Source organism: Eucalyptus grandis, chromosome 5 (assembly GCF_016545825.1).
Source record: "Eucalyptus grandis isolate ANBG69807.140 chromosome 5, ASM1654582v1, whole genome shotgun sequence".
Lineage (NCBI taxonomy): Eukaryota > Viridiplantae > Streptophyta > Magnoliopsida > Myrtales > Myrtaceae > Eucalyptus > Eucalyptus grandis.
Genome location: NC_052616.1, coordinates 19685538 through 19710082, shown reverse-complemented (window position 1 = coordinate 19710082; position 24545 = coordinate 19685538). Strand labels below are relative to the sequence as shown.

Here is a 24545-nt window from a genome sequence, read left to right as displayed (position 1 = left end):
TCGGCATCGTCCCCAAACTCCCGTTGGTTGACGAGTTCCGATAGTAACCACACGCACATCCATACTCGGTCAAGAATATCGTGTTTTACACTCAAATGCCTCAATGTTAAATAATGGATTTGGCTAATTTTCTTCATATTAAAAATTCGATAATATAATTGTGCATGGTCACACATTCAAATCGAACCATAAGCGTGATACACTCCCATTTCAAAATTCCACGATTTTATATAGTACATAAAATATTTTAGCGTAAAAAATCGACACCGGTATTTTCTATTTAAATACCAAAAATCATTTTTTTGCAATAATAATCCAAAACGGCAACCAAGCACTCAATTGCATAATTAAGCAATCAATTTCACATATAAATGCATCCCACGACAATCAGCGTAAAATTATGATAAATGGCTATCTGTCACAATTTATGCTAATAAAAATTAATTAAATAAATCTCGGGAAAATAAATTATTTTAATTTAATTAACTAAACCACGATTAAATAAACTAACCACGGTTAACTAACCAACCCTAGTTAACTAACTAACCCTAGTTGACTAACTAACCTAGGGTAGTAACCTAACCAAACTAACCCCTAACCAAACTAATTTAACTAAGTAGTTCATCTAACTAAACTAACCAACTAACTAGTTACACTAACTAAATTAATCCTCAATCCTAATTAAGAATAAACTAATCCCCTAAGTGCAATTAACTTCCTAATCCAAGATTAGGATGTTAACTCATTGGATTAGCACGATGGCGGGTCCTTGGCGACGGCGACGCGAAGGCGGTGAAGACCCGTGGCTACGGCCTCAACCGACCAAGTCTGAAAAAGGCCCAACAAGTCTCAGCCCAAGCTGAGATTCAGTTCTAAGGTTGCTGGGTCGAGGGCTGGGCTGACTGGATCGCTGGGTTGCTGGTGGCCGGAGGACTAAGCTGGAATGGTGGGGTCTGCTTGGCAGGGAGCTGGGCGGACCAGCTGCTGGTGGGGATGAGGCAGTTGGCGGCTACTGTAGAGTGGAGCGGGCGTGATGGTGGGCTGCACATGGAGCTAGGGAACTGATGGTGGAGTTGGGCGGCTGAGGGGGTGATGGCGGGGTGGTGTGGTGTTGGTGGTGGAGATGGACGGAGTGATGTGGGCGCGGGCGTGTGGCAGTGCAACAGAAGGAATGGAGGAGATGGGAGCTGAGGCGTGAGGAGGATTCGGTCGCTGGTGGGGTGGAAGAGAAACATGAAGAGGAATAAGAAGGAGAAGGAATGTGCGGCTAGAGAGGAGAGAGAAGTCACGAAAATCCAAGCAACATCCAATGAGAGCCAAGCCTAAATATCCAAGCACTTAAGTGTTAGCATCAAAAAGTCTTCAGCTCACAGTGTCAAGGGGCCAACCAATCGCTCATTTCCTCTCATTTCTTCACCAAACAAAGCAAATTTGGCAGCAAAGGGCACGGATAATAACCATTTTGGCCAGCAAATTGATTTATAGAAGAAGAATAGATTTTTATTTTTATTTTAAATGAGTTTAAGAAAAATATATGTTTGATAGCACTTAGCGAAAATTTCTACCATTGCGGACGGGCGGATGGTAGCAACGGCGCCAAGGCCGGCCAAGGTAAGCGGCGACTAGCGGGCGGTGTTCAATGGTGACGGATGGACGATCGGTTCGTAATAAGGACGAACGATGAGAAGAATTTTATTTCTCATTTATGTTCTAGAAATAGAAAAGTATAAATTTTTACTTTTGATTTTATTCCAAATCTATTTCGAGAACAAAAATCTATTTCAAAAATAGAAAAATGAAATAATTTTATCAAACGGATTCCTATTTCAAAAACAAGTCTGGAATAGAAAAATTGTTTCTAGAACAGAAATTTTGGTTTGTCCTGCACCCCCCAAATAACCCCTTTTAGCAGCCCATACAAATTTCCAATTCTTTTCCGATTTGTCCGAAATCGATTTTTTGCAAAAATCCCGAACTCGACGGAATTCCTTCGAAAGATGAAACAATGTTCTAAAAATAAATCGTGATACGCTCGAACGTTCGATTCCGAAATTGAATTCAATTTCGTAGTTAAAAATCATTTGGATGCGATTTTAGTACAACCTACCATACTAAGTAGCTTTTAGGAATTTTAATGCGTTTGACCCGTGGTCGATAATTTTCGATCCACATTTGTGCATCTTTGACTCGTAGGCGACTCTTGATTGTCGTAAAAATCGCAAGATTTTAATTACGGACACCAAGTATAAAATCGACAAAAAATCAGGTTAGTGTCGTTCGACGTGAATTTCATAATCATGCGAAATCACCCGCAATTCAATTACATTATTTCGTCAAATCGACCTATTTCCTATCACAATCAATTATAATGGTGTCATATCGACCCTTGCCGATTATCGCAGTCGAGTTTTGATCGAATTCTTAAGTTTGTCGCGTTTATATTCCTTAATAGCTTCACACCTAATATGTTAGTTAACTCGAAGTGATTAGCTTTGAGAAAATGACCATAGGCGCGTCGATGAAATACCATTTCATGTATTGAGACAGGGTCGAAATTCGGGATGTCACAAGAGTTAGCCAATTCATATATATATACAATAATCAATAGAGGTGATCATTGGGCAAGGCTTGAGTATACCTCGAGTATAAAATCGAGCCTAATATTTTCCCAAACTCACCCATCATATATTACATATATAGTAATTTTAAGCAGAATCGAGCTGGGTTTTCCTATAAGATCACTACCCAATCCTATTTATCTACCTATTGAGACTTGGTCGAGTTTTAGGTAATCTTCTTTAGGATAACACCCATCAAGGTATGACTTAAGCCAAAAAAAAAAAAAAAAAAAATGTATGACTTAACGACTTTAGCCCTCTTGAGTATCGGAAGGTCTTTCCTAAAGTATTTTAAGGAGGACTTCTCCTCTCTTCAGTGAGTAGATCCACGATCACCTGAGAAGCTCGACATGGTTCGAGATTGGTTGGAGATTTCATGCATAACAAAAAAAACGTTATTCAGAGTATATTTGCACCCGGAAAACTTTTACGTTTGGGTTGTTTTTGAAACATTCATAGATAAGAACTTGGAAACTTTGCATACAAACGTGCATCCTCCGACTAAATTGGGGCCTTTTTATTTTCGGTTTGTAAATATTAAAAAAATACTTTAATGGCGATTCCACCAAGAAAGACTCCATGGCCCAATGGATAAGGCGCTGGTCTACGAAACCAGAGATTCTGGGTTCGATCCCCAGTGGAGTCGCTTCTCCTTTCGATTTTACCTTTTCTTTCTTTCAGCCATCAACTCTTCCTTTCCTTTTTTGCACTTACGAGTGCTGCTCCTGAATGATGCTAATCTAGAATTTATATTCCATCAGACACATATCAAATGGCAGGCGAACGCCGTCCCTTTCGTCTCGACTATCTCGACCTGAGAGACAATGGACATTGAGGATGCCGAGAGAACTCGGAAATCAGCCTCCTCCCAGATGAACATGGAGGGAGTTCGATTTGCTCTTCGAAAATTGGGAACAAGTCGCTTGTTTTCTGACTATTACATACTACACATGACTGACTACAGGGCCTTACGGCATGCTTCGGTTATGGCCACGGGGGATCGGAGAACGAACCGTCCAGGATTTTGTTCGCTATCCAGAGGTTCGCGGCGTGAGTAGTGAATCCGTCCCAGCTTATGTGTTGGGATGGATCGCTGCAAGAATCCCCGGAAACTTCAACTCCATCAACTGCCATTTTCATCCCGCACGGGACAACGTTATCTCCGTTGTGGCCGCAGCAGTAACGGAGGGGATCGGTGAAACCTGCACACCAAATTGAGTCCCGTCAGAAGGGGAATCCAAACGTGTCCGAGACCGCAAGAAAGCACTTGTTGCCACCTAATTACTTGCGAATGAAGAGATTAGTAGACAATGATACGGACTAACCGTGCTGCTTCGCTTCGCTTATCAGCATGAATTTTGCGGAGTACATGTCGACATAAGTGAGAACTGCATCAGTGAGTTTGGCTCTCAGGTCAATGACTCTCTCCTTGAGCTGCCTGTTAAATTCTTGAGCTATTTCGTTGTGCGACTTCACACAGCCGATTCCGTCCACCTTATCGGGCTGCATCGCGGAAATGCGCCTGGCGGTCAGTGGTATGCAGCCGATGGGACCCGTGTTGTGTATCCAGAAAGCTCTTGCCCCTTCTTGGTACAGCTTCTGCAGCAACAAAAAGAAGCGCAGTAAGGTCTAGATAAATCGCATCACGAGACAGTACAAAGCTCATGATCACACCAAAATATTTTAGCTGATTAGCAGATGATGCAAAAGGACTAACCCAGGCTTTTTAGTGTTTGGACTGAAAGCGAGGCCAACTACATTAGCTTTACTAGCACTACTATCGAAAACTAGCAGATGCATATCCAGAGAACACGAGAATTGCTATGTAAAGTGAGTAAGCAACACTTGAAGTGATCGATGTCATAGGATGATATCAGTATCTCCAATTCATGTGTTAACATCAATAAGATGAAGAAACTTTTTAGACCATTTGAAGAAGCAATTACATGAAGAATGAGAATCTTGATCCATGACATTGAATCCAAACCAGAAGCAATGAAACCGATCTCGACATGGGTTGAGTTAAATTCTTATGTAGTTGTAGTGGTGGAACTTGTAATCCTTTCTGCAGTAAAAGTAGTACGACAGCAAGACCTTTTGTTTTCTCGGCTAAGAAACCCTCAGTTTAGGAAGACGCTATATAGAGGCTACAAACCTCAACAACTGAAGCGAACTGATGTGTGATGTTGGGAATAGAGGCCCGCGCTTGTTCTTCTGTCATGAATTTAAAGCCGAGGTGGAGATCGTTCTGACCGATGTCGAGTGTATAGAGCATTGGAGAAGTCGCCCGGTAGTGGAAGACGGCTTGTAACACCGTCACTGAATAGCTCATTAGTCCGTGCCTTGAACTGTTGGAATTGCAGAAGCTGCAGATCGAGAGAAATAGGGCTAAGTCTCGCGTCAAATGCTCGGCCGTCGATTCGCTGGATAGTAGAGCCTCCAGTGGCGAAATTCGCTCCATGGAGATAATCTGAACCTACAGAGTCCAAATACGCAGATAGAAATGGCAAACCAAGCTTCTCGGCTGTGCAAAAAGATGACAGCAAAGTTAGATCATTGAGCAGGAAACTAGTGGGTTCTCCGTAGAAACTAGATCATTGAGCAGGAAATCAAAGCAGAAAAGGGAAAAGCAATCCTCATAAAATCAGGAAAAATCATCTGATATTCCCACACACTCGAATTGAAGCATACCCATGAAATCAATAACGACTTGGCCATCCGAGAACCGGCCCGATGGTTTGCCAAAGAAGCTGTTCCCATAAGGCGAAGGGAGCCAGTAAAACGCAGCAGACAGACCGCCGGTGTCGAATTCGAATCGCCAAGTTGTAAATCGCCGGGAAGCGGCAAACCCCGGAGTCCCTGAATGCCCAGCCATTCTCCGTTTTCGTGGCATCAAGACTGAAAATGCGATAGCCACAATGACTCCGATCACCACCACCGCAATGCACCTCGCGAGCCCGAAGTTTTGCTTCCCCATACTCAATTGGGCTTCTCTTGTACCAACCATCTAAATCTAAACAGGGAAAATACCAGAGAATCACTTCAAAGCTAAGATGCTATGGCTAGAGCGATGATTTCATGGAAGGTTCTTGCATAAAAGAAAGAAGTTAAAAAAAAAAAAAAAACAAGCAGAGCAGTCTCCCAATGAGCAAAACGTATGCAAATGAGCTTCCGATGCTGCTAAATTGCCGATCCTCATGAACAACGAGCACGCGAGATGCTTAAACAAGAAATTCGAAAAGAAAAGGGAAAAGGGTAGGACAGCGTACGTCGCTGCGAACGCTTGAGATGGAAGAACTGTCGATTCCAATTCTCCTCATAGCTCTTGCTGTCGGCAGAAGATCCAAAAGAGCACCTTCCCAGCTTGAAGAACGAGCGAAGGTTTTTGTAGTTTCACAGAGAGAGAGAGAGAGATTCGCAGAAATGGTCAGCGAAGCTTCAAGCTTGTCCGCAATGGCCGGCAATGCTTCGCGCCCGAAGTCTACGTGCACGCCCAGAAGTCAATCACGGACGGCACACGGCACACGTTGTTTAGTATATACAAGTGACGAAGCTTTTTGGCAAAAATGAAAAACAGAGTGACAGAAGTCTTCAGCTGCCACGCATCATCATCTCTCGACCATCTTCCACGAGTGCACGAACTCGACTTCTCCTGGATGACCCACTTCGCAAATCCCAAAAATCTAGAGTGCAGATGATGTTGAACGCAATGTTAATGACATTGAGTTATTATAACTTAAATCCAACGTTTCGTAAGGCAAGTGAGTATCTTCATACATTGCATCATATCGTAAATTCAGCTAATTTTTCTCTGTAAAAAAAATCGTGATGAAACACATCACTAGAGCTCTTCAAAGCCGATAGTTACACAATTGCTAAGGAAGGGGAGACCGCCGACTTGCGGGGTGGTCTTGTAGCCTCGGAAAACCCAACACTTCGGGAAACAGTGATGGGCATAGAGTCTCTGACATGGACTCCAAACATGGTTATAATGGAAAGAAAAAAAGAGAACATGAATTCTTGAAGAATCAGAACGGAAGCGATGGAGGTGTACATTTTCTTGTTTTGGTTGAAGAATCAGGAAGCATTATTGGTCGGGCTCGAGTCGCTGTCTTGCCACTTCAGCCACGGCTTCTGCCCCATGTTCTTGTTTCTTTGTCTTGATACTGGTATGTCGTCGTCTTCTAGATTGATCATTGAAGCCTACATAAAGATAAATGTTGCAATTGAAAATGACACTGTTCCACATTCAAGTGGTGGTCTTTTGGGGGGCAAGAGAAATATACATTTTTTTCTTTATAAATGACACAGAAAGTAAGTAGACAAATCACTTTGAAAGGCGTGAGTGACTAGTTGATTGGCCATTTTGAATGTAACGATTGATATTCTGTAGGTCCGACTTTACTTTTTTGGCTCCTTTTGTCAGAAACAAAACAACAACAAAGGAAAAAAACAAAAAAGAATATGAAACAAAACAAAGGAGAAAAGCAGAATTAGAGCTCCTTGAATATTTCTTAATTGTTCGGTCGGGTTCCTGAATTTTTCGTGTGTAATTCGTCCCTAGATTATATGCTTTATATTTCGAGTCATTCATTCCATCAAATGTTTTTAGAGAATTGCCAACGTGGCATCATTCATGACTTTTAAGAAAACTTACTAACAAAATTGAGAATACAAAGTTAATAATTGAAATGAAGCAAGATAGTTATTTAGGCAAATCTAATGCCAAGAGGTTGCCCGGTTCTGTTTTTGTGGCTTCTTATATTGGAAAGAGCAAGCTTTTTGCCTGAGTGTCTTCAACAATACGAGGTATTCCATCTCCATTTCCATTATATCACGAAATATCAATAATTTGAAAAATATTTTTAAATTATTAATTTTGTGCAAAACAAAACGGGAGTCTATTCACTTCCATTTTTACTTTTAACACTCTTCTAGGCTACAACTCGAAATTTAGGCACCCATCCAAGATCAGCCTAAACATTGTTATAACATCACCCGCCATTGACAAGAACCATCGGCCTTCGATTTCATCTCTGAAAAGGATGTTATCCCTAAATCTATTCCTTTTAAAACTCGATTCGATAGTTTATTTTCATCGTGCATCATCATCCAGGATTAGCTTCATAAGTAGGGTGGAGTTAAAGTCCGCGATTACGGCGAAACTGCAATCCTCCGAACATGTTGGAGCCATCAGCCGGTTCTGTTGCATCGTCCTGTTCGTGGCTTCTGATTTCGACATGAAATATATTGGGTTGGAATGGCGAACCAGACAAATGAAAGTTTGTCGCCCTGCCTATGACAGTAACTTTGGCTTCCATAGCATCGTTCGAAACCGAACTTTCACGAATGAAGCCAAAATCTTTGCTGCACGGCCTTCGTTAGAATAGAATCTGATCAAGATACTTAGAAGAGATCCGAATTTTAGTGAGTTCCTACATTTGACAAACACCGGTATGAGTCGAAACCAGCAATGACGGCAAGGCTCAGGTTATAACACACCTTGATGGGATTCAGGTAGCACGGATGGAGGCGACTGGTGGAGCAGTTTTTCCAGGTTGATTGATGGGGGCGTTTTCTCTACCTAGATAGTCATGCAGATTTTTTTGGTTTCTGAATTGACATTGCCTTGAGGAAGCAGAAGGAAGATGAATTATGGAGTGAAGAAGGAAAAGAACCAAATGGCATTGAAAGAAAAAATGTTGAAGGTGTTTTTGAAATAAAATAATTGATCATTTACATGCTTGCTGAGCGGTGTGCCGGCTAATGTCCACTGTCGCAGAATCTACCACTGGTTTTGAAATTGCAGAAGGGTACTAAGTATAGCAAGATCAGGTAGCTTGTTGTGGCTTCTCCACCGTGAATCTAGGAATGTTCTGATCCGCTTTGATTCGGCTGGACTTTTGGGATGGAAAAACTGGAACATTTACTAAGGTGAATCGCAACTTCAGGACTGATCACCTTTTGGACACAATGATCAGGAGTGAATGGACTCGCGACATGATTCCGTGAGAGGAACCTGAACATCCGAGAGGGAGCCGTCAACAACTCTGTTTGCTACCCACTGATTTGCAGCATGAGAATAGTGCACTCCATCCCAGCTTATCACCTTCGAAGGGTCGCTGCAAGAATCCCCGACTACTTCAGTTCCATTCACAATCGCCTTCTGTCCGCAATATAAAGTGTAATCCCCGTCATGCCCGCAACAATACTCTAGTGGACCACCAAAACCTAGAAGAATCCAATTGAAACTTGAACTGATGTCAAATTCTGCACTCATTCCATATCATACATGCCACATGTAATCTGCAATTTAGATAGCTGCAGGATGCTTACCATGTTTCTGAGCTTCAGAGATCAAAGTGTATTTAGCTGAATAAATGTCAATGTAGTTTAGTGTTGTGCCCACAAGACGAAGTCTTAGCTTGGACACAAGTGTTTTGAGCTGCATATTAAATTCTTGCGCAATTTTGTTGTAGGATGCCAGACATCCATTTTTGTCTGTTGCGTTTGATTCTGGAGGATCAAAGACGAAGTAATGGGGCAAACATCCAATGGGTCCTGTATTATGTATCCAAAATGCCCTTGCTCCTTGCTGATATAATCTCTGAGATCATGTAACCAGCGTTAGAATCCTAAAATGACTTAATTACACATTTAATTAAAATCATTTAAGGGAAAATGTCAATATTCTATGTCAAAGCATGGGATTTGTTAATTACACATTTTACTTACAACTTCTGTAAGTTCATTGTGAAACTCTCACAAGCATTGACAACAAATACAATGGTTAGAAAGCCATAGTTTAATCGCTACTTCGTTAAGTACTCCATGACATGAGAATTTGGAAGAGTATAGCTGCATTTCATAGAGCAAGCCAATCAGGTCAAAAACAACCAATCGAGCATCCAAAGGCAAAGTCTCTCTCATGTAACATGCACTGAGCAACTAAAGAAAAGCCTATCAAGATCAGCAACATTCCCTTAATTTCAAACATCTTATATCCAGATCCAGCTTCTTCCACCCATCCTTTTTGTACATAAAGCTGATTAAAAGGCTCCTTGATAAGTTCTTGTTAACTTCAATGAACATTAAGCAAAATGCATGGGTTTATTCTGCTACGGTGCAGCTCTGAGCTTACAAACTCCTTTCTCTTTCATGCAAGAGATAATGTTAGGATGCAAAACAGACGAGATGTTCTGATAATGCCCAGTCAAGCCACTACTTTCCTTCGTGAAGGGTATACAATGACGTTCCTCACAAACTAGAGTTCATAAGCAGTTAATTAACGAAACTTTTACTTACCTCTACTGCTACAGCAAACTTATTCAAAATGTTGGGAATGGATGCCAATGCCTGTTTCTCCGTCATGGATTTCAATGTGGCATGAAGATCATTCTGACCAATATCCATTGTGTATAATGCCTTGGAGAAGTCCTCGGGTCTTGGCAGACTGCTCTTTGCATAATCACTCTTACCTGAGAAACATAATGCACGAATTTTCAGACCTCCATGCTTGCTAGTTAGAACAGATTCTGAAAATGCAAAGACCTAAACTTGTCCAAAGTCAGCGAATCAAATGAATAGTCAAGTACCGGCATGAAGCTCGAGAGTGCGCGCCTTGAATTGCTCGAACTGCGAAAGCTGTATGTCGAGCGAGATGGGACTGAAGCCTCCCTCAAAGATTCGGGTATCCACCGGCTGGATCGTGGACCCTCCCGTGGCGAAATTCGCCCCATGACGGAAGTTTGTCCCCATGGAATCCAAGTATGCGCTCAAGTATGGTAATCCCAACTTCTCAGCTGCCACCAGATTTGCAAACACACTACCGAATGAGAGGCTAAGAGAGAAGAAACTAACTTATCAAGGAGATCAAGCTGAACCTCATAACTCAGTCCATAAGATCTCAAATTACATCTTCATCATAAGGTCTTCAAAATGGAATCGCAAACCACAACATCCAGCGCGATTCATATGGATCAAACCCAAAAATGAGAATCATTCAACAATCCCTCAATCACTCCATGTTAGAGATGGAGCGTTGCTACACATACCCAGTGGAAAAATTGCAGAGAAATGCAGCAGGACAGTCTAAAAACTCTTTCTTGAATTTTAATTATCAAAACTCCAGCAGAATCACGCAATTAGCAGGCAAGAACATTGGGCCGAAAATGGACACGTCCAATCATTCACCTATGAAATCAAGAATCACTTTGCCGTCGCAGTACCGGCCGGAGGGTCTGCCGAAGAATGTGTCGCCGTTCGGGGGCAGGAGACGGTGAAAGGCGGCGGATTTGCCGCCGGTGTCGGAGTTGGAGTCGCCGAAGTTGTAGATCGCCGGGAACTCGCAGGCCCTGGACTGGAGGGCCCGCCGGGCGCCTCGTCGAAGACGAGAGGGTGGAGAGCGCGACCGTCAGGAGGACGAGGACGGCGACGACCTCGGCGGCGTTCCTCGGCGAGAAGCGGTGCCGCAGGCTCCTGACGGCGGCGCCGGGTCGGGACCAGTCCATGGCGATTGTTGGTCTGAGATTCTTGCATAGGCCGGGTCAACGCACCCGACAACATAGGAATCACTCAAGTCGACTCAGGCCTTGAGATTCGAAGCTACCTGTGAGAATCGCCAACAGAGTTGAGTATTTCATTTTTTATTTTATTTTATTTTATTTATAGCGAAGTAATATAAGTAACAAAACGATTCAAAATAAGAGATGAATTATGTGAGAAAAGGCAAGTTAGAAGTGAGCGAGGACAGGCGGGCGAGCGAGCGAGCGAGAGAGAGAGCGAGATGAAGTATTTGGATAAAGTTGGAGAGAAAAGAGAGAGAAATATGTCGAGAAAATAATTAGGGTTTTTTTTAGACTTTATGAAACTAATTTCAAATTTGGATTGGATGGTCTGGTTTCTGAGTGGTTCTTCGCTAAAAACTAAGGATCAGACTGGTTTCCATTAGTTTCAACATGAATCTAGAATTGGATTGGCTTCGGGATGGTTTGATTCTGCGATAGAATCGATTTGGTTACATAAATCTAACTTTTGTGTAACCTTTGATTGAGACTTGCACAGTAGAATCAATAGTGCTATAAATTTCTCATATTAAACAAATACGTCATATTACTTGAATAAACAGCGTATGAAAGTTATAGTATTCAAGTGATCAATTGAGATATTAAATCAATTAAGCGAATATCATGGGAAAGTTATCACATTTGTGAGGTCTTGGATGCTAGATTACTACAGCTTAAAAATCTAAAAATTATGAAACGATTACATTAATATAGATTTGCCAATTATTCACGTATGGAGAACTTCGGGCATATGGTATCCGACAAAAATGCCGTTCGGTGAAGAGGAATCAGGATTTGTTACTATTATTTATCAATAGGGGCAAATGAAGTTAGATTTGGTCAATTACACCTGCAAATCTACAATATCAAGAAGGGCCTTAATTTCGTAGCAAGTAATCGAGGTCACATTTACGTTGTTATATCATGTTATAACAGGAGTAATACCAGACATTTCGCTTTTTTTTTTTCTTCCTTGGATGAGATTTAATGAATCAAGCAACTCGATTTTGCCAAAGTGGAAAATGTTTTACCATGTTCTATAGGTTTAGCCAGCTTGCATGGACAAATTGCACCAGGAAGAATAAAATGGAAAAACACCTGTACAAGGTTGGAGTGTAAGGCTGCGTGGCAAGTTAGGTAGAGTGCCTTAACTTGTTGGTTATTTGGTTGGACTTTTGGTAAAAATCTCTCAAATATGTAAATTGAAGTGGTTTCTCGAAATGTAAATTGTGTTTGGTAAAGTATAATGTAAAAGCGTATTGAGAAGTAACTTTGATTTTAATGATATTTGGTAAAAGCACACTCATAAAGAACTTTTGCAATATTTTTTTTTTCACAAAAAAAACTCAAATTTTTCATTGATGAGTTAAATCTAGCCCTAGCTCCCCAGCGAGGTGGGATTGTGTGACCCCAGACAAGGCTTGTTGGCACTAGATCTAGCTTGTTGGTGGTTAGATTTGGCATCACCAACAATGTCTAATGAAGTTGTCGGTGGTGAGAGCATTTTGGAAATTTCAATCATTAGCGAGGGAAAAATTGGAAGAAGAAAACATATTAGCATTCTGGAAATACTAAATGCCAAAACTCCTATGAACCTCCTGGGGACTATGGGATTTTAGAAGATTTTGGAAATGCTTGCGTTAAAGCTGGGGTTCGCCTAAATGGTCATAGCCATTGCGCATGACAACGAAAGCTAAATAAAATTCTTTTTCAACCAAAAAAAGAACAGTTCTTTCTATTACTCGTCTAGCTGATTGATAGAATAAACATCATGTGCAAAGCCATTTTGATCAAGCCACTTGATTCAAGTGGCATTTCCAGTTGTTGTCAAAGCGACAGTAATCCACTAGAATGCAGTGGGAATGGAAGAACCAAAAAAATTAGTATAAACTATGGAAATTTGAAGTAAAAGCACAATGAAGGAAGAACTTCTTATTGAATTGATAATGCTTTTCTGGCTTCGTACTACAACTCCTTGTTTACTAGGGGTGAGTATAGTCTAGGTTGGGTTGGTCCAGCATTTAACCTAAGGACCAATTGTATAATGTTGGTCTTCAATTTTTGAGATTGAGGACTAATGCTGTTGAGCTCGAGACCGAGGGCTAGACTGACCCTATGGGTTCGGTGCGGTTCTAGGGTCTATCCCGGATCAACTGTCTATTTTTCTTCCTTTTTTATATTTCTTAAAAGGACAAGGACAATCATACTATTTCAAATTACATACATATCAAACATAAATATAAAGTAAAGTAACAATAGAAATTTGCACTTGTTAAAAGCTTTGTTAAAAGCAATAAACCATAAAAACAAACATGTGAGGCAAGAGAATAGAGGCAAGTAGCAAGGTGAGTGAAAGAGGGAAGCGACAAGACAAGTGATGCAAGCGAAGGAGGCGAGTCATAAGCAAGGCGAGCGAGGCCGAGGTCGAGGCTAGTAAAGAGGGTTTATGTTTTTTTTCTTTCTCTAATTTACATGACAAATTGACCTACGAAGATAAATAGATGAGAAGGTGCTATAATTTAAAGTAGATAAAACATATTATATATATATATATATATATATATATATATATATATATATTATATGCATGGTTAGTCCAAGTTGGATCAATCATAAACTCCCAAAACTAATGACCAACTCGCGTAGTGTTGGTCTAGAGTTGATGCTAGACCAATGCTCATCTTGTTGTTTACAATGCTTCACTAGCACTCTATATTCATAGCTAAGGTTTTAAAATTCAAAAACAGTGTTGCATTTATTCACCCTAGGACTAACTCCGCAAACCATGTGCTCAATTTTCAACAATCCAACAATCAATTTTATATAATTCTAATAGCTTCCCTTGAAATTGATCTCGAATATAACAACACCAAGCATTGCCTTTACTTTTAAAAAAAAAATCTACCTTTAATGGTTTGAATTGATTTGAGTGATTCCATGTTAGGACACCTGGACTCTTGGAGTGTCAAAAGTTGGCACAAAGGGTCACTTAAGTGCCAAAAGTTACGAAAATGACTTAGCAAGTGCAAAATCAAAGCAAAATGGATTACCTAAGTGTCATCGCGAGAAAATCCGGCTAAAATGCTGACATGTCAATTTTTAGGTGAGTTACGCGCAAAATGATGTCATTTTGTATGCTAATGTGGCTAAACATTGTCAAAATGATGTCATTTTGGTATAATTCAATTTTAATATAATAATTAATTAAATTAAAAATTAAAAAATTAAAAAATTAATTAATTAATTTTAAAAAAGAGGGGAAGGAGGAGGAGGGAGGTAGCCAGCAGCTAAGGGCTCGGCCTTCGCCACTCTGTTGCCACCTCCCTTCGTCGCCGGGGAGGTGGGGAGAGTCGCCCGAGGCCGCCGAGCCCAAGTTGGGCTGGCGGCCCCGTCAAGCCCGGTGGCGGGCTTGTGTGCCCTCGCCCCAAATCTTGGTGAGGGTTGCGGTCCTTTGCCGGTCGGTTGGGGCCGCCAGCCCTCAGCAAGGCTCGGCGGCCCGGCCGACCCTCCCCCACCTTCGGCGATGGTGGGGAGGCGGTGGCGGCGGGCTCATCCCTCGGCTATCGGCTGTCTTCCTACTCCTCTTCCTCCTTTTTATTTTTTATGTTTATTATAAAAAAATAAAATAAAATAATTATTATTTTGTTTTTAATTTAATTTAATTAATTTGTATATTATATTAAAATTTAAATTAATGCAAAATGACGTCGTTTTTGTGTGTGTTTTGCTGATTCGACATTCCGGCGGGTCACGTAAGCGAGAAAATTAATAAAAAAATGCCTCGTAGGATTTTCAGTGACACTCACTAGATGTGACACTCAAGTGTCTCTTTTTATTTATTTATTATTATTATAAAAAAGTAGCAGTTAAGTGTCACTTTCATAAGTTTTGGCATTTAAATAACCATTTATACCAACTTTTGGCACTTGAAGCATTATTTTGCCTAGCACTTTATAAGCTTGAGTAGTGCCACTTTGGCAAGTCCAACTCTTTCACTCGGTAATTATTGTCTATGCTATATTATTTCATTGAATATTAGTTCAGTCTGTCCAAAGCATCAAACCAAGTTCTTTAGACTTACTAGTTTACTAGTTTAATTCACACGATGCGCAATAAGTTCATCTTTCTTCTCTTAAAACCAAAGCAAAGTGCTCCGTCCGGGTAGCAAATACCCTCAGTTCATTTCTCTGGCCGACGTGCACCCTCGTTTGTTGGTTTTAGAGCGACATATGGCGATAGACAACATAGTCTTTGTCGGTAATCCGAGCACCGCTTACCTTAGGGAAGAGGTTGTTGCAAGGTTAAGTGCTTGTTTGGGCTAGAGGAGCTTGTTTTGGAGCATATGCTGCCAAGCTACCGATTTATGCCATGGATGAGGTGTTTTATGAAGTGGTGGTACGAGAGGTGCGGTCAGAGGGGCGATCTATTTTTTGTCCTTCCTCCTTGTGATTGTCACGGAAGAAAATGCGAGAGCAACGCAGCTCTTCGAATGGTTCCATAAACGCTCACCCTCCTCGACGTCATCACGGTTGTCCGGAGAACGCAACACCTACTTCAAGGCTCAACTTGATCTAAGGTGGTCTTTTCTCCGCTAAGTACAACAGAGATGCAATGTTGTGGTGCCGCCGTCACTTGCAGTGCTGGAGTTTGAGTGGTTGGGAATGCGAATGTGGGTCTTACAGCATCCATCACGGGGCGTGCGAAACTTGTGGAGTCCGAAGACTGTTGCCTGTTCCTGGCGTCACTTCCGGGGTCAGAAAAGATCAATGTAAGTTCCTGATGGCATAAAAAAAAAAAAAAAACCTCATTATAATCGAAGAAGCGAATTACTGAGTTTCAAGTTTTCTCCGTTTTGCATATTCTGAAACTTCCTTTTGGATGAGCAGCTATCAATTGTAAATTCAATATGGATGGCGAGTTCTTGATTGAAGGAGATACTGCAATGGGTAGAAAGGTGGTTGAGAGCAGACCAGGAAAACTTTCGTCCTCCTGGACACTTCTCTCTCTGTTTTCAGTTGCCCGGTTGCGTTGATTGCAGACAGTCCCCCTACAACTTTGGCTCATATTGGATCTTTGGGGAGCTGTGAAGAATCAGATTGACAACTGATGAAATGTTGGGATTTACCGAAACTTGATTAAACAAAAATGATGTTCAATGTTTACTCCTCCCGTACCTTTTTCATAGGCAGAGAAACTCGATTAAAGAATAGACATTGTTTCTCTGCATTATATGTGCATCTGGAAAAGGTATAGGAGGAGCATACATAGAACTCGATTTGTGTCCACTTGAGTTTCGATAAATCCCAACTTTTTTTTTTTTCCAAAGTCTACCTGGCTAGGAGTCATCAATCATCGATCTGCTTCTTCACGACGACTCCGAAGGTTCCTGCTGAGCCACACTTGCAGTCGGACCATCTAGGATTGACGCGACTGGGCAGCTGAAAACAAGGACAGAAGTGTTTGCGGGGAAAAAGGTTCCTGTGATGCTCTCAACCACCTTCCCACCTGTTGCAGCGTCTCCTTCGATAAAGACCTCGTTGCCATCCACGTTAAACTTACAACTGAATGTTCCTGCATCTTAAAAGGAAGTTTCATGTAAATCTGCAATTATCTTACCATCACCATATGAATCAAAATATACAAAAGGAGACATCTGCAACGTTGGTAATTACTAATTAGCTTGTAGGCCTAGAAATATAGAGGATTTTTTTAGGTCATGCGGAATTTACTTTGATCTCTAATCCCTGGAAGCGACACTTGGAATGGGGAACAGTTTTCGGACTGCACAATCTTCACACGCCCCAAGATGGAAGTGAGTTAAAATGGGGAACAGTCTTCGAACTCTTCCATATGAGGAGCTAGGACATAAACTAGGAAAGATTACACCAGGCAACATTAAAAAGAAAACTTTAAGTTGGGGAATAGTAAACTATGAAACATCAAATTAGGAAACATTGAACTAGGAAACGTTAAATTATAAATCTTATTCACAATTGAAAACCAACTTGAAAAGGTAAACCTTTGACTCTGTTGAAAGAGTTTTTATTCTTAGACTTCATTTTAAATGCTGTATCCTCATGAACATTGATGCTCCTGCACCATCCACCCCAGGTTGATGGATATTTGACCTCATTACTGATGGGATCTTTAACTTTAAGATAGGGAGAAAGGTCTCTAATATTGAAAGTAGCTAAGTTGCCACAATTACCATTACTTAAAGGAACTCGACTCCATAAGTTCTTAGGCGGCCTTTCGAATGAATTAGATAATACGTCAGTTCATCCAAATAAAAATCTTAAAAGGCAAGTTGGCAAGCTGGCAAGCTGAAAAATAAATCGGACATATTTTAACAAATGATGAACAATTCCAGATATATTACTTCAGGGCATATGAAATGAACGTGGCAATTTGTGGCTCTTACCACTGTAATAATTCGTTCTCTAGAATTTTTGTCTTCCTCAATATGAGAAAATTTCTCCAATGGATGAATAGCTAGAAAATGAAAAAAATTATCAAAAAAATTATAAACCTATTATAATTTTTCTAATTCATCATAAACTTTTTTTGGCCAGTTCAGTCTTAAACCTTTTGCAATTGTACTAATTCAGTTTATTAGGCTAATTTTGGTGGACCGATGCTGACATAGATACTGGCTGGCGTTGGCCATTCGACTGACACTGATGTAGATAATTTTTTAATGTATTTTATTTTTTTTCAAATTTTACTATTATTATTTTTCTTCCTTTTTTCCCTCCTTCCTTCTCCCTCCTTCCTTTGGTTGGCTGGCTATAGGTGAGCGTTGGCAAGGTCGGCCTCATTGGCCAATGCTCGAGGCTTGCCCCCATCGACCAGCGGCGAGGATGAGCCTTGCCCAACAATGGCAAAGTTGCCATCGCCATGGTTGGGCGGCGGAGCCTCATCAAATTTGTCGTAGTTGGGCATCACCATGGTCGATAAGGGTGAGCCTTGTCCAGCCTTGGTAGCCATGGCTAGAGGTTGCGTGAGGTTGTGACCTTCAACCTAGTGGTGTCATCAAGGCTCGACCCTTGCCAAATTAAGTGAGGGCAAGCCTTTCCCCTTGCGAGGCCTCCGGTGAGGGCCTCACCCATAGCCGGTAAGGCTCAACTATTACCAAATCCAGCGAGGGTGAGCCTTGGCAGCCTAGGCGGCGGCTTGGGCGAGGTCACTCGGCCACGACTAGACTTCCTTGAGGTCGGCAAGGCCTCGGCCAATCACGGCGATGATTGGCTAGAGGAAGGAGAAGGAAGTAAAGAAAAAAAGAATAAAAAAAGAAAAAATTAATAAAAAATTCAAAAAATAAAAATATTATTATGTCTACGTTAGTGTTGGCTGGCATCCATGTCAATGCAAGAATGGCAAAAAATGGTCAAAATGGAATGAATTAGCACAATTGTAAAAAGTTTATGATTGAATTGACCAAAAAAAAAAAGTTTAAGACTAAATTGGAAAAGTCGCAATAGGTTTGTGATTGTTTTGGTAATTTTCCCGATAGAAAAGAGCCATACAAGGCAAGCTCAAGATTCCCATCTTCTCTCATCCTCATTGGTGTAGCTTCCGCCATCAATAATCAATTTATATATTCTCTCTCTCTTTTTAGTATTTCCACCAAGTGAGGCATGTTTCTTAAGTTCAAGAGAAGCAAGCTTGCACTTCGTTTCATCTGAAAATAATCTAAACTCAAATACTCATTTGATAGCATGCAACCAATCAATAAAGTCACATGGATTTAGGCTGCCTTCAAATTCAAGTGCTTCCACTTTGATTTTGTGGTCATTGTCTTTGTGTCTCCTTCTTCCTCTAGCTCAATAATTTGAATCACTGGAGTTGTCTCTAGTGTTGTTGGATTCGTTAGTGGAGCTTGGATGGTCATCAGGATCAGAGTACCGTGGACAATGAACCGGTGGTGTATGTGGCTATACTTGCTCGCTTGATTCTCTAGCAGGTTGAGAACTCGTGCCATTTGTCGTGGGAGATCCTCTATTGCATAGTCATGCCATTCATTATAGGCTTATCCCAAGGCCAAGCATCTTGGAGCCCGATCATTCATTCTTTTTCAGTATAGAAGAATGAACCAGCAAATAGAAGAACTTACCCATCTAATTCACCCTTGAAGGTTTGATAGTAATTTGATGCATGGTGAGTTTAAATGAGATTGCTGAATGAATTTGATGGAATGAGAGCATTTGATGTTCTTTTCCACAAAGAGAACTTTGGTATAGAAGAGTCCATCACCAAGGCATGAAAGAATACCTTTGCAACCGAGGAAAGAACTAGACTGTTCACCACCAATGAATTGGATAAAGAACCGAAAGATTTTTAAGGTTTACGGTCGATGTAAATTGCATAAAGAACTCAACTAAGAGAAATTCTAACGTATTATCAACTCCCAAATCTGTCTCTTACAATTGAGAAGCACCTCTTATTTATAGAGGAGCTATGGCACTAAACTAGGAAAGACTAATTAGGAAACACTAAACTAAAGTACTTTAAATTAGGAAACATTGAACTAGGAATCATTTAACTAGGAAATCAACTTGATAGTAAACCTTGACTCAGCTGAATGAGTCTTTATTCTTGAACTTCATCTAAGATACCGTACCCCATGGATCTTGATGCTGTCGCATCACGCCCTTTGCTAGATTTAGCTTGGCCGTTATTGGAAGAAGCCAATAACAAAGTTTCCTCTGCTTTTCTAGAACAATCAGATTCCCAAATCTATAGATGAAAGGCACTCAAGAGAATAAAGAGTCCACGTGAGGTGCAATCTTTACCTTGCTTATCCTGCTTTTATATACGTACAAGGAATGATTTTTTGACAAATGACAAACTAGATAAGAAATATTACATTGAATCACAACCTGAATGGACTTTCTTGGACATTCTGATTTTTTCCCCATGAACGGCAACATATTCTGTTAAGGAACAACTGAAGGAGCTTCCTAGAATTACTTCTTATGATTTTTTATTTATTGTTAGGAGCGCACAACAGAAGCCCGATATTTTCTTCTGAGGAGATCGTCAAAAGGGAACCCAAGTCTGAGCCCATTAATATATCCAGTTAGATTCACCTTCACTCAAAAGCTTAAGTCAATGAGTTATCGGCCATTTAGTATACATTAACTGCTTCACACCATATCAATTATTTGATGTGTGACTTTTCTAACATAACTCACTCACATGTGCATCCTAACAATCTTCTCTCATGTATGAGCTTAGTGTTAAGCTCGCTCTCCCTTAATTTAGGTATCTTTCTGCATCAACTTTGGGCCTGCGTTGCTACACCAAAACACCCACCTACTCGAAAATTCTGATACAATTTGTTAGAAGTGTGCAGTAGAAGCTTGATATCTTCTTTCAGGGAGATCATCAAGAGAGAGCTCAAGTCCGAATCTGTTAATATATCCAATTGGACCACCTTCATTCAAAAGCTTAATTTAATAAGTTATGGGTCATCTATGATATATTAACTATTTTGCACCATATTAATTCTCCAATGTGGGACTTTTCTAACATAATTCACTCACACATGCATCCTAACATTGATGTCTCCCTTATCTTGTGATGTTAACAGTGGTAATTCCATAGCTTGACACTAGAGAGATACCCATATTATACTGCATCGATAAAATTGGATTGTTCTGTTTGCCCTAAGCATGTACTAAGATAAAAGCTAAAATCAACTCCTTCCATACTATAATTCAAAGCAGAATTTAGAGTCAGGTGTAGTTCATGATGGAAAATTTAGTAAGAAGAATTAGGAGCCGTTGTATCCCATTCTTTGTTTGCATTATATTTGTAAGATATGGATTGAAAAGTCAGAGGAAAAGCAAAAAAAAAAAAAAAAGAAAAAGAAGGAAAAAATCGTGAAGAAGTCAACAAAAGAAGGGAAAAGGGGACCTAAGCTATTAAAAGGAAAAAGGGATGCTTGGCTCATATTAACCGAGAGCTCACACAACAAACATAAATAACGGAAAGAAAAAGGGAAAAAGAAGAAAAAAAGAGGGAAAAGAGAGAGTGCGTTCACTCCACAGAGGCCTCGGCAAACCGAAGTCTCTACGTATTGCAATGCCTGATGAATGCTCCTATCATCCGTTCGTCCAATTGAAGTAGTTTTTGGAATTATGGCTTAAATTCGAAGTTTTGTGAAACTTGAGCCGTGTTGTTCCATTTTTGAATTGTTGAGCGGTGGGATTTCAAGGTAATGGTGGATTATGGCATTGCGGAGCCATGGGTTTGATGGGAGTCAATTTGAATAAATGGTTTGGCCGAAGTGAGAATTTTGGGGTTTCACTTGTGAGTTTCATGTTTCATTTAGATTTAAATAATTGCTTCAAGTGAGTGATTTGTTAATGTGTATGAGTCGCTTTGTTAGTGTTAGGCGTAATTTTTACTCGATTTTAACGTTATTTTTCGTTTAATTGTTGGATCATGAGTTCGACGATTGGCATTCCGAGATGAGTAATACTATCTCTTCTTTGATTTTGTGAACTTATATTTCGAAAACGAAATGGATTAATTATATTATGAGTTAAGAACGAGCATATTTCTTGCATAAATTGGAATGAACATTTGCTACCATATGTGTATTAGATATGGATTTTTTTTTTTTTTTGGGATGATAGTCTAAATTGATTGCTTGCAAATGGGTTTGCGAATCCTTTTGGAAAGACTCATGAGAAGTCTTTGACTTCAATATGGAGTATAAAATATTATATATTGATTTGTGAACTATTTCAACGAAATGGAGTTCGAAATAGTTTAAGAAACGTATTATGATATATGAAATGGTTTTGGATTTGGCTTTATAGCATGTGGAGGATGTTGTAGATTGGTGTTGGTGCTCAATATTGCTATGAGCCCAATAAAGGGTTGTGGATATCTATACTAGTTTTAAAGATCTTTGTGGCCCGGCCATTGGTGATATAGGTGGGGACCTTGCTAGGGGAGCGCCCGGTCACCTTGTCATAAGGCGTTATGCGTGATCATAGTTGATATCTTAGCTTGACATTGGTCATTGGAATGGACCTATAACGCGTGTGTTGAGATTGATCAATGGGCTGGATCATTGATATTTGTTTTGATATTATTGATGTAGATGAGTATTTATGTCACAAAAATGTTATGTTGTAGTAATATATATACACACATACAAACAACTCATTTTAATCTTAAACTTTGTTGTATTATGGATTTGGTGTAAATGATTTACATTTGTTTTTTTTTTCTTAAATGATAGTAATTGCTTGATTTGTTTAGAAGATATGTATTACTCATTGGATTGTAGTTGCTCATTTCACTAGTCTTTTATATTTTCAAGTTCTTGGGTTAGGGGCACGTAGGGCGAGAGTGTTAGTGGTGGAGAACTTTTGGGAATTATATTTGAGAAGGACAACGGTGCCATCTCTCACTCTTGTTAGTTTAAGGGTGTGACTATATTTGCATTGAAGAAGGTACATGAGGACCAAACATAGGACGCAGTTTGTGTCTAATCGAGTCACGGTAAATTTCAACATTATTTCAAAACAAAAACCAAGCTGCCTGCAAGTCATCAATTTTCGATCTGTTTCTTCGCCCTTCCTTCGAAAGTCCCATCTGAGCGAAAGTTGCAGTTGGCGCCTCTGAGATAGATACGACCAGGCAGCTGAAAACGGAGAGAGAAGTGTCCAGGTTGACAAGGGTTTCCTGTTCTGCTTTCAACCGTGTTCCCACCGGTTGCAATCTCTCCTTCGATCAAGACCTCGCCATCCATGTTGAATTCACAGCTAAAGCCTGCAGCTTCCATAAGGAAGTTTCGAGAAATTCGTCAATACATATGCATCACTATGTGAATCAGAATCAACCAAACGGAGAGTGCTCAAAATTTAGTAATTAGCTTCTCGACCTACAAATATTGAGGTTCTTTTAGGCCATCGGAGACTTACTTTGATCTATTCTGATCCCTGGAAGTGATACGTTAAACAGGTAACTATCTTCAGACTCTGCAAGGGTCACACGCCCTGTGATGGATCCTGCAAGCTCCACTTCCGCATTCCAAACAACTCCAGCTCCAGCACTCCAGGCGGCAGTGGCACCTGTCGTATCGAGCGGAGAAAACGCCATGCTGATGTTGCATTGTCTTCCATGAGAACCACAACGGGGCACAGAAAAATGAGGTTGTCCCTCTGAACGCTCCTCTCGTGCTATCAATTGATAAAACACCTCATCGGTGACATAAATAGGTAGCTTGGCAGCATCCTTCTCCAGAACGAACTCCTGCAGTCCAGTCAAATTCTTAAACCTCACAACAACCTCTTCCCTGAGGTAAGAGGTGCTCGGGTTATCGATCAAGACAATGTTGTCTATTGCCATAAATCGCTCTTCGACACGTGAACAAGGGTGCAGGTCGGTTGGAAATAAGTCGATGAACAGAGGGTAGTTGAATCCTGGACCAAGCATTCTGGGTGGAAGCGCGTCGCGGAAGAACTTGAGCAGCAAAGGTGGGGCCACTATGACAGATTGACTGGCCTTCCTCAGTATATAATAATATACGTGAATCATTTGGGCCACCATCAACTTGGACCCAGCCAGCCGATCTTGAGTGTACCGTGGCAGTCTCTCGAGTACTCTCTGCAATGCTGACTTGTGGGGTGGCCTTTCCCCTTGGAGATGAGGCCCAAAGTATAATCCAAAAATGACGGTCAAGAGGAAGCGCTGGTCATTGGTCAGCATGTCTTCACCTGCAGAAGAAGCGGTGGATGGTGTAGCAGCATTCACTGGTGGACCCATTTTCAAAGAGAATCTGCAGGAGAGCAAGGCATCAGTTGACGAACAGTACATGCAACGTAACTATTAGAATCTTCCAATCGCACATTATTAATGTTTCAATCAATATGATTGACATGCCGTCAACGACATGTTTGATTTCTAGCATTTCAAAAACTTAAAGATAACGAACTTTCTTTTACTGTAAGTGAAGTCATTCTAACCGCAGAAACTTAATTGACATTCCAAGTGACCATCAACATGCTGCTTGATATCTACATGAATCAACTGTCAGTAAACCTAAACTCTGGTAATAACAAGTAAATGCTCCATCTAGTTACGGATGAATCTATTTTTTCTGGTGAAATTGATATGTGAAAGAGCATGGCTCATCGTAAACCACCCGATTCTCAGTAATTCAGATTTGTAAGTCATGATTTAACGATCTCCGAGAACTATCCAAGGCAACAGAGAGGATGACGTGAAAGAAAAAAAAGAAAGTTGGTCCACTCGCACAAAATGAACTACGCTTAATCAGATCATACACTCAATCTCACAAAAATAATAAATTTTATTCCATAAAAATGTTATGGTTTTGTTC

At 40.6% G+C, this 24545-nt stretch overlaps 1 protein-coding gene, 1 non-coding gene and 1 pseudogene across 2 annotated transcripts; 1 reads left to right on the top strand and 2 right to left on the bottom strand.

Moving 5' to 3' along the window:
• The first annotated feature begins 3191 nt into the window (after positions 1 to 3191).
• Positions 3192 to 3264, top strand: TRNAR-ACG. Its single transcript has one exon. It is a non-coding gene; the product is annotated as a tRNA-Arg (tRNA).
• An 84-nt stretch (positions 3265 to 3348) lies between these two features.
• On the bottom strand, positions 3349 to 5493 carry LOC120293702 (annotated as a pseudogene).
• A 2709-nt stretch (positions 5494 to 8202) lies between these two features.
• LOC104417002 (GDSL esterase/lipase At5g14450-like) lies at positions 8203 to 23968 on the bottom strand. Its single transcript, XM_039313420.1, has 6 exons — positions 23125 to 23968; positions 10812 to 10997; positions 10214 to 10420; positions 9924 to 10096; positions 8955 to 9225; positions 8203 to 8849 (listed from the first exon to the last, which is right to left on the bottom strand). The coding sequence occupies exons 1-6, from the start codon at positions 23966 to 23968 to the stop codon at positions 8596 to 8598; spliced, it is 1935 nt and encodes a 644-aa protein (XP_039169354.1). The 3' UTR covers positions 8203 to 8595.
• Positions 23969 to 24545: the final 577 nt, after the last annotated feature.

Excerpts from the sequence above, each read along its gene's own strand:
- LOC104417002 (XM_039313420.1), bottom strand. The coding sequence starts at position 23,968 with ATGGGTCCACCAGTGAATGCTGCTACACCATCCACCGCTTCTTCTGCA. Across the intron at positions 10,421-10,811 it reads AGTGATTCTTGATTTCATAG|CTGAGAAGTTGGGATTACCA; the intron begins GTGAATGATTGG and ends ATCTGGTGGCAG. Across the intron at positions 10,097-10,213 it reads CACTCTCGAGCTTCATGCCG|GTAAGAGTGATTATGCAAAG; the intron begins GTACTTGACTAT and ends TATGTTTCTCAG.